This window comes from Colletotrichum karsti (genome assembly GCF_011947395.1).
Source record: "Colletotrichum karsti strain CkLH20 chromosome Unknown Scaffold4, whole genome shotgun sequence".
In the NCBI taxonomy this organism is placed as follows: domain Eukaryota; kingdom Fungi; phylum Ascomycota; class Sordariomycetes; order Glomerellales; family Glomerellaceae; genus Colletotrichum; species Colletotrichum karsti.
Genome location: NW_024065904.1, coordinates 1,619,429 through 1,629,012, shown reverse-complemented (window position 1 = coordinate 1,629,012; position 9,584 = coordinate 1,619,429). Strand labels below are relative to the sequence as shown.

The following is a 9,584-nucleotide window of genomic DNA, read 5'->3' as shown; positions in this document are numbered from 1 at the left end:
AATACGTAATATGCAACGGTGGAGAGAGCCCGTGCTCGTGCTGCTGGCTCGTCAGCACGAAGATCCGCCATGAGATGTAACGGAGAGATCCCCTAGAGTTAGTCTGACGGCAGGTGTCTTGTGTATCCGCCAGATACGAGGCGCTAGATCCCGGGTATGCTGCCATTGGCTTCTATTTTGAGATGGCATTTCGGAGTGCATGGGCATGAAGGATGCATCAGGGACCTTTGCCGGGAATGGCAAATACACGTAGCCGTTCGGCTCCGAAAAGCCCCGCTGTCTCTGTGCTGCGCCGGGACAAGAGGGCCACGTTACGAGCAGCGCAGCGCTCCTATCGCGTCTCTGTTCCCGAAAGGGGCGGGACCACAGTTCCCAACACAAAGCCCGGATACAAGACTGCCTCAGGCCCTCCCAAGGACTCAAATACACCAGAGAGAGGACGAAGGAGGTCTTGCATGTCACGGACCTCAGGAATAGGTATCACAGCCGGGGCGCACCTTGACCTATATACACCCCCTTCAGTACATTATAATTAACTAACGGCGAGTGCTAAACCGCAATATCTCATTTCACAATCCATAAGAAGCAGGACTTGGAGGTCATGTGCGAAGGTTTATGCAACAGATAAACTCGCTATCTTGCCCTCAAGTTCCCGCATAATCTCTCCCCTCCTCCTTCCTTTACAGCCCTCAAATAAGTCTCAGGGAAACCAAGACAAAAAGCCAAGATCGTGCTATTAAGATAGAGTTCTTGGTGTCTGAGATGGAGGCGGAGGACACCTGTGGGCTCGGCGCAAACTACGAAGGCTCCAGGGTCTCCAGACGCAGGAGCGGTGGATTTGATGAGGCTGGGGCCCCTCTGAGTGCAACAATGCCACGAGTTGGAAAGCGATCGTGCGGCCCGGCGCGTCTCGCAGACCCAGGTGGGTGGTGGGCCCACAAACGGCACGCAGTGACACAGAGGTCAGCCTCGGGGGTAGATAGGGAGGGGTGAAGGTTGGTTATCCAGAAGGGCCGCGGTCGTGTTGCTCTGCGTGGTAATCTATGCTCCTCTCCGACCCGCGAGCACGACAACTGGCTGGTCCGGGGAAAGGGGGCAGCACTGGGGATATGGAGCAAGGGTAGACCGAGCACCATCGCGCGCAAGGTATTGAAGACGCAGAAGAAGCAGTGAGAAAATTGGCAATCGTGCACGTCTGGGGATCAGATCTCGGTCCATTTCTGGGATCCTGTCGTCCGGGATGAAATGACGCGTCATAGCCTCAAAGAAGGTACGCTTTCTTCGTGGGCTGGCATGACGAGACACGGAGATATATCCTAGTGAGAGACGCACCGTACACCGAAGAAAGTGGCAAGGTCTCGGCCTCTGTTTGAACCGCCCCAGAGCCATCGTTGTTCTGGCACGAGTGACGGATTTAGGCCCCTGGTCTATAGTATCGTAAGAACCTCCTTCTCCTTTATGCAAAGCATCCGAAACCCCGGCATGTGCGCCGGCTAGTGGAGGTGGACAGCGCGGGCGAGCTTTTTTCTTTCTCTTATCCCTTCCATTCGGCCCGGCCCTTACATGTATGGTCCAATACGCCAATGAAAGAGCGCGGGATGGGAATTGACTGGGAACCCCTGCTGTTGAAGGAGCCGGGGAGGAGGGTGGCCGGTAGCTAACTAAGATTTCAGGGGTAATGAGACTTAGCGATGGTAGTGTACGGATACCTTGTGACGTTTGGAACATCTCGGCCCCGGGACTTCAGCCCAGATGCCTCCTCAAATATTGGTTGCGAAAGGAATATTGACCACGGTCTCTTATGCTTTACGGCTTTCCTAATTTCGGCCAAACGTTTCGTTTCTTTCTTCGCGTTGAAGTTGTCGGTCACATATGTTGAATAACCCAGACGACGACATGCGCCTCCGTGGTCAACGGAAGGACGCCATCTTCAAGTATCAAAACGCGCATCTACCAAGTGGAGATGCCCAATTATTGACACCAGAGATTATATTTGCGTTGAAGATTAATGAAAGCTCTACTGTTAATTTATGTACTAAGTGTAGTGGGCCGGATCCCAGAGTTCAAAGCTGTTGATTTGTGTTAGGGGGGTTACATACTCCAGATTCCTCAGACGTGTTATACTGGAAAGGGCTCAAGTGGGGCCAAAAAGCTATCATCACTAAATGTCTTCCCTGATTCAATTTGAATATAAAATGGGAAAAACATAAACACCTTATTCTCTAGTGTTTTATTTCTTTAATTTGAGACTTCCACCCGTTCTCCTTAAATAGTACAACCAAGGAGCGGCCATACCACATCGCCATTGTCGGCCCGCGCGTCTGACACCCACCCTCTCCCGCCCGTCGACCACTACATCTAAATCTATACCGTCCCAGGGAATCAGCATTAGAAAACTTGAAGAGGAGAGAAGGAAATTGTCAGAAGACCGCAGAGACAGCTTCGAAGTTGATGGTCCGCGTGCAGGAATATCTTCACCGGTCAGCACCGCATCGGAGCGCGCATCGTTTAGCTAGGTAAACACCTGCGCTCGACTAAACGCGCCCTCGCTCACCACTGAAGACGTCGCAGTCAGAGAAGGCAACTTACCTATCAGTCACTAGAGTTGCTCGCTTCCGCTCGTGTTAGACTGTATTGTGATCTCCGCCATCTCGCTGACAGCTGGCGACTTGGTCGGCCTCTTGTCGACGAGGTTGGTGGTCACTACGAGGTCTTCCGTGATGTCGAACGAAATCTTGTCCCCGACTTTCGACTTCTGGAGGACGGCCCGTATCCTCGGGCTTCTTATCGAGTCCGGGATGCCGGAGTTGCTGCCAGAATCCTCGTTCGTCGAGTTCGTGGCGTTCAGCGTCTCCTCCTCGTTCTGCTTCCTGCACAGCGGGTACTGGTTGCTCGCCGTGACCGTGCGCATCAGGTTCTTGATGTCCAACTCGGACACCGACTCCCGGCGGTAAATTTAGTACGAGAACGAGTTCTTTAGGATCTCGTAGTTCGAGATCTCGTCGGAGAGGCTGATGGACCCGTTCGATACTTGCGGGCAGATGTTGATCTTCATGCAGATGGGTTTGTAGCAGAGGCTGCAGGTGCTGTCGATGATGTAGCACATATTGTCGATGCAGAAGATGTGGTTCTTGTTGGACAAGTCGATGGTCCCGTTCTAAGGTAGGTCGATTTGTGTGTGGGTTTAGCCGGCAGAATCGGGCGGCGTAAGTGGGCGGTGTGAGGACCAGGCTCCACCCCCACTATACTGCCGCCATCGCGCGCGCCAACCGGGCCAGAATTTCCCTTCCGCATGCTTCAACACACCACTTTTTGGAAGCCCACGTACGTACGCCCCCTTGTGATACCACCAATTTGCTAACATAGCGTGCGAAGTCAACATCAATTGGCAGCAGATGAAGTACACATACGAGTCCAGAAGTCGAACACTGCCAGCACCATCACGAACAACGACTTCCGAATCTACAAGTTCTGCGGGTTGGTCCAGGACACTTCGAAGGCCTCCTACCAGCACACGAAGCTGGGGCTCGACGAGGCGCCTGACTTGCTGGTGTGTAAGTGCAAGCAGGGCTACGAGGCCTTGACGTCGACCATGGAGAGGATGAAGGGCAGGCCTCCGCAACTTCAAGGACTTCAAAGAGACCGTCCTGAAGAGCCTCGTCGACGCCATCGAGCCAGTGTTGATTTTCTCGGTCCCCGACGCACCTTCGAAAGAGATGGAGCGGAGGATGTGCGGGGGGATGTCGAAGCTTGTCTCGGATGCCATCGTCCAGGGGATTCTGGACCATGGGTCCAGGTCGTACGGCGAGTCGGGGTGCTCGGCGTGGGTCGAGAGGTTGGTTGGCATCGCAAAGGCGAGATCAAAAGGAGAGGACGAAAATGTGATCAAGATCAGGATCTCGCAATCGGACTTCATGCCCAGCCTCTCAGTGGTCGCGTCGCACTATTAAAGCTTCTCGGGGAGGGCCGTGAAGCCCCAGCACGTCACGAGATTCTCGGAGTACAGCCCGACGTGCGAGATCAGCCAGGTGGAGGTAAAGGTCATCGCGAGGTGGTAAGAGGGCTGCGACTGCACGAACTCGTCTGAGATCGAGTTCCTGACCTCAGTAACCGACACGGAGATGAAGACGGCCGTCTCAAGGATCATCAACTTGACGTCGCCTATCACCAGGATGTCGTCCTACGTCTAGAAGCACTTCACGTCGGAGGCCAGGTACACCGATCACGACGTGGTGGACGTCAGAGACCTGGCCATTTGCAAGAGCATCTTCACCCACAATTCGGACGATATGAAGGTCTATATCTTCTGCTACAGGACGGCTACGTCACCTGCTTCGCCGGTAGCCACCTTTACGTCATCAACTACAGCGTGAACCAGGGATGCTCAAACTTTGAGAGCTACAACAAGCGGCCGGACACTGTGGTGGCGGAGGTGATGATCAATAGCGACTTGATAGTCATCGAAAACCTCTCCTCATGCGGGACCGTTTGACCCGAGCCCAGGACCTACATGTCCAAGCCGATCACGATGACCTCGAGGCCCCCGATGATCGCGAGGAGGCTCTGGGACAAGTTCGAATAAGTCCCCTCGTCGTGACTTTCAGTCAAACCCTTCGACGGCTACGTGTGCATCGGTGGCATGAGGACGTCGAGGAAGAAGCAGACCACGGTCGACTTGATCTGCGAGAACGGCCGGCCCGGCCGGTTTTGGGGGTATGTCACGGTGATGAAGATCTCGTACGCGCCCGCGGACCCGTCGATGAAGGAAGACATGGTGTACGAGATGACGTGACCAGGATCAAGTCAGCTAATAGCGTCCTCCTCTCGAAGCCCGGGGCCAGGTTGACCAAGACTAAGCCTCATACCCTGGAGATCATTAAGAGGTCCGTCATCAGCGCCTAAGCAACAGCAAGGCTTCCGCCATTTTGTATGGCATCTAGGCCGCCTCGTTCACCATGAGCAAGATGATATACAGCAGCGCTAAGACGCAGGCAGTCGCGGCTGGGAATGTTATCATCTCAGTGGGGTTCGCCAAGTTCTACGAGCCGAAAGAGATGGACTTATCGAATTACTCCTATACCGTCATGGAACCCAACGTTGACACTTGCGAGACGAGGATTATATCTTACAACCCGCAGGACCATATGATGGAGTAGCTGAAGGAGATCTCGAGGAGACCGGGCAGCGTGCTGGTCTTCCAGGGCAGGTTGCAGGACTTCCTCACGCACGAGGGCATGATGTTATTGGGTGGACACCTCGCCCACGGTAACAATCCCAACGGTCTTATCCATCAGCATGTCGAACTGCTGGAGCGATATCGACATCTTCATGATGCACGACGTCCCAATTCACGGCCGCGGCTTCATCCACGACAAAATAAAGCAGATGATCATAATCAGCAAGGAGCCGGTGATAGTGACGTTGATCTCACCTGAGGGGCAGGAGTCCCCTATCTCTTCGAGGTTTGGGATGTCGACGTACGACGAGCAGATCACGCACCGGAGCAACATTCCGAAGGCCAAGACGGCGATCATCTCGTGGTTGTCAATCGACATGGACAAGGACACCATGGAGAGTTTGGACCGTGCGGTGATGATAATTTTGTTCTGCTCCTTGCATTAAAACTGGAGCGTGAGTGGCTCTGCTTGCTGCTGCTGAGTATTGCGGTGGTGATAAGAACGTTGAGCCTGATGCCTGAGTGCCTAAGTGAGACGGTTGTGGTCGGCAGCCTCGGTGTCGCGCAGTCGCAGTAAATAGGGATCGCCCTGCAGATAGGGAAGATCGTGACGTTCACCAGGTCTGAGCTCTAGAGGCACTCCTTCGCCATCATGTCGAGCCCCTCTGTCATCATCGACAGAACCTCGGTCTATGACACCCTTTGGGTCCCGCCCTTGTACCTGTCCCTCGCGACGTCGATCGAGGTGACCGGGAAGATGGGGTAGTGCTGCTTGAGATTTTCCGTGGAGGCGAATATCGTGGGCCTGAAGAGATCACCTGTCTGGTGTCCTCGAACTGCAGCATATCATCGTACATCATCATAGAGCCCACCGTGAACTTAAGGCTATGCCAAGTCGCCAACTTGTCTCCGATCTCCAGCTACTTCTTGTATACGTACTATATGGCGTCTATCCCGCCGCTCCTGTTTAAGTAGGTATGAGAATTACACTGGGGTCGGTGGCCTCCGCCAATCCTTGGAGAAAATCACGTCGGCCGCCTTCAACTTGCTGCAAAACCGTGGGAGCAGGTAGTTGACCACGCCCGACAATGTGAATCACCCCGACTTAGTATCACCATGTTTCTGCCCGGGATGACGATCTTGGAGTTCTCGGCCTCACTGCAGACTACCGTCTTGGCGAAACTAGTCAGCACGATGGGGAGGCTGTCGCCGTTAGCGAACATCGTGGCCTCGCACTTGATCGACTGGGAGCACAACGCCTGTATCACCATCTCCATCCCCAGGTCGGTCATGGGCTTCATTGAGATGTCATAGAACGACACCATCCTGGCGATGGTCGAGGCCATCTGCTCCGGCTCGTCCCCATGCGTCGAGAACTGCGTGTCGAGGTTTCATGGTGTAACTCGAGTACACGCACATGGTATCGACGAACGGGCCCTTCATCGAGAACTTCAACCAGCCGTAGTCGAGCCTGATAGGCCTCATCAAGATCCCGCTGGAGACGGAGATCACCATGACCATCTTAGAGTCGAAGATGTGCACGGTTTACATGCCGGGCTCGCACTACTGGGACCACTTCCTCCCCACCGCGAGCACGTCGGACTGGTTCATCCTGAATGTGTACCCCAGACACCACCCGGTCCAGTCTTCGAAACCCGAGATCGAGGTTTCCATCTGCGAGAGCATATCGATGGCGATCTGGATCGTTCTCGATGTCATCACCCGCATCGACACCGTGCAATCGGAGTCCAGGAAGTTCCTGTTCGAGGACTTCGACTTCTGGACGTCCAAGTGGCAGAACTTATCGTCGCTCCTCACGCCAATTGCCGAGACGAGTGCGTTGGTCTCGATCAAGCCAGAGGTGGCGTATGAGCATGAGATTGTCTCCATGGGCTAGTATATCGTCTTACAGAGGTTGTTATCCTCGCAGTGAAACATGGCTTCGGTGGCCACGATGTTGGGTGTGGGCTGTCAAGGGTCCCATCTGGGTGTACACCTGGGCACACTTCATTATCTGCGAGTTTGGCGAGGTCTGCGGGGGGATTACGTCGTAGTTGGACGCAGCGGCCGTCACCGGCTTGTTAAAGATCGACGTTATCGAGAACCTCTGGTACTTCTTGATGACGATGGGGAGGGTCTTGGTATTGATGGTCTTGCACGCGTTCTCCCGCACCATCAATTTCGTCTCACATCCCATATCAATGAGCCGTCGCCGATCAGCGGGACCATGGTGGCGGTGGCACACATCTAGCTGACGGCGAAGTGGTTGGCGTCTATCCACTTCGAGCAGACCCTCGGAGTCAAGAGAAACTACAATCGCACGGGAAACGACAATAAGATCACGGAGCTTTCCGACAGCGGGCACAATACGTGGTACTTGTCGTTCTTCTGCACATGTTCCAGAAGGGATGGGCTTGTGTTTGGAAACGTGTTCCTACGATCCGGTTGATCTGCCCAAGGATGCGCTTGATCGTCTGCCAGGACGCCTCCGGGATCCTCCCTTTGTCGGAGTTCTTCAAGACTGTTACGAACATTTTGTACGCAAATTTCATCTCCTTCACGTTGTTCATGCCCATCGGGATTTGTACAGTTGATCGTCTTCACGGCCCCTTCCGTCGCCCGCTTCTTACTGACGTGTCTAGGCTTCAAGCCGATCTCGACCTGGATCTTCTGCAAGCTCCCGTTCTCGTCCACGTAGACGTGGTGGGGCTGCCCTGAGACTCTTGTCTCCGACACCATCCACATGTCGTCCGTCAAGCCCTGCTGGATCGCCGAAATGACCCTGCCCACGATGTCGACCAGGGTTCTGGTCGTGTTCTCTTGGCTCTCGTCGTCGTGCAGGGCCTTCATCACCATGCCGAGGGCGTACTTTGCGGCCTTGATCGAATCATTCTTCACGATAGCCAGACCCTTCGCGTCCAGCGTCGTCGCCCTCGTACTTCTTCTTGTTTAAGATAATGATGGACTTATAGATGTCCTTGACGTAAGCCCCCGTGTCCGTAACGATGGAGTTCTAGTTCGACTTACTGGGTGATCTTGCTCTTGATGAAATCCGCGCTGATGTTATGCTCCTGCCCCATCTCCTTCTTGACTTTGATGAAGATGGAGTCTGTGACGCCGTGGATAACATCGAAGTCGCACGCCCTCGTCAACTTCACCATCATACTCATGTAGTACGTCACGCAATAGGTAACGATCTCGGCGCAAGTCTTAGAGATAGTCACCCCGTGCATGCTAGGCGCGGCCCCGAACCCGCTGACAGTACACAACTTATATCCTACGGCCCTACCCTGCTTCCCCTACGTCTCGGACTTCATCCTCCCCTTGATCATGGCATTTCACGCCGTGTTCAGCAACGTGGATTTCCCCTTGATGATGTACATGTACTCGGTGCTGTCCTTCATCAAAACCTTTTCCCCGGAGTCGACCACGTTGTTGGTCTCAATGGCGTCAGGGAACTTGGACCTGTCGATCAACGCCTTCTCGCAAAGGAATTTGATGCTCCTCGACGAGACGCAACAGTCTATGTAGACCATCAGCATGGGAATGATCGAGCCGTGGAGGGAGTTGCCGCCGATCACCACTGCGCCTTTTTAGCAGCCGGGGACGGGTGTCAAGATGAACCCGCCCTCGAACCCCTCTCACCGGAGCTGAACACGGTGCTCATATCCAGGCCCATGTTGATCGAAATGGAGACGGACGCGATGTAGCAGAAGACTATCTGACCCAAGTTGTCGGCGATGGTGTCCCAGAACGTGCTTCTTGATATCCCAGCCAACGCGAAGAGTCTGTCGCAACTCGATATGTACTCGACGACGAGGGCGTGAAGGTTGAGGTCCCTGATGTTGCAGACCAACATCTTCGACACATCGTACTTCTTGTTCAGCTTCACCACCATATAGTCGACGTTCAGCTTGCGGGGCAGGTCGAGATCGTTCAACATGCTGGCCGACGAGATTGATGACCACCCGGACTTCAGGTACTTGTCGATGTTGTATATGGAGTCGACGATTGTGGTGCCGTTGGGGAACTTTCAGTACACGCGGATACGCTATTGCCGAGGCTCCTCATCTTCATGGTTTCCCCAAGGGAAGACGGAGACGTGCGCCGTAATCCTCGTGAGGTCGAAGCCGAAGCCGTTGTGGATCGACACGATGTCCTGATCCAGCAGTTCAATGATCTCGTACGCCTTCTTGAAGGTGTCGGGTGACTTCCCGCACTTGATCATCTTCGGGTTTCGTCGGGTCCCAGCTTGATCTTCCCGGACTTGCCCTTGGAGTTAATGCAGTAACACACGCCCTCCGACGACTTGTCGTATCAAGTGCCGTCTGAAGTGCAGATGTTGACGATCTCGTCGTGCGGGAGGGTGAAGTTGCTCCTCCTCTCGTAGGTGCTCACGTTGATGTCA

General features: G+C 54.2%; 5 protein-coding genes across 5 annotated transcripts; 2 read left to right on the top strand and 3 right to left on the bottom strand.

Annotated features, from left to right (window-relative positions):
* Positions 1 to 2,599: 2,599 nt before the first annotated feature.
* Positions 2,600 to 3,106, bottom strand: CkaCkLH20_02002 (uncharacterized protein; the record flags this gene model as incomplete). The annotated part of the gene is made up of 2 exons (XM_038884721.1): positions 2,600 to 2,870; positions 2,970 to 3,106. 2 exons carry the CDS (start codon positions 3,104 to 3,106, stop codon positions 2,600 to 2,602), a joined length of 408 nt encoding a protein of 135 aa, XP_038750421.1.
* Positions 3,107 to 3,292: 186 nt separating this feature from the next.
* CkaCkLH20_02001 (uncharacterized protein) lies at positions 3,293 to 4,492 on the top strand (the record flags this gene model as incomplete). The annotated part of the gene is made up of 5 exons (XM_038884720.1): positions 3,293 to 3,324; positions 3,376 to 3,554; positions 3,613 to 3,835; positions 3,953 to 4,054; positions 4,108 to 4,492. 5 exons carry the CDS (start codon positions 3,293 to 3,295, stop codon positions 4,490 to 4,492), a joined length of 921 nt encoding a protein of 306 aa, XP_038750420.1.
* An 836-nt stretch (positions 4,493 to 5,328) lies between these two features.
* On the top strand, positions 5,329 to 7,073 carry CkaCkLH20_02000 (uncharacterized protein; the record flags this gene model as incomplete). The annotated part of the gene is made up of 3 exons (XM_038884719.1): positions 5,329 to 5,603; positions 6,286 to 6,463; positions 6,642 to 7,073. The coding sequence occupies 3 exons, from the start codon at positions 5,329 to 5,331 to the stop codon at positions 7,071 to 7,073; spliced, it is 885 nt and encodes a 294-aa protein (XP_038750419.1).
* A 21-nt stretch (positions 7,074 to 7,094) lies between these two features.
* Positions 7,095 to 8,409, bottom strand: CkaCkLH20_01999 (uncharacterized protein; the record flags this gene model as incomplete). The annotated part of the gene is made up of 3 exons (XM_038884718.1): positions 7,095 to 7,340; positions 7,811 to 8,108; positions 8,204 to 8,409. The coding sequence occupies 3 exons, from the start codon at positions 8,407 to 8,409 to the stop codon at positions 7,095 to 7,097; spliced, it is 750 nt and encodes a 249-aa protein (XP_038750418.1).
* Positions 8,410 to 8,514: 105 nt separating this feature from the next.
* On the bottom strand, positions 8,515 to 9,404 carry CkaCkLH20_01998 (uncharacterized protein; the record flags this gene model as incomplete). Its single annotated transcript, XM_038884717.1, has 3 exons — positions 8,515 to 8,759; positions 8,822 to 9,206; positions 9,273 to 9,404. 3 exons carry the CDS (start codon positions 9,402 to 9,404, stop codon positions 8,515 to 8,517), a joined length of 762 nt encoding a protein of 253 aa, XP_038750417.1.
* Positions 9,405 to 9,584: the final 180 nt, after the last annotated feature.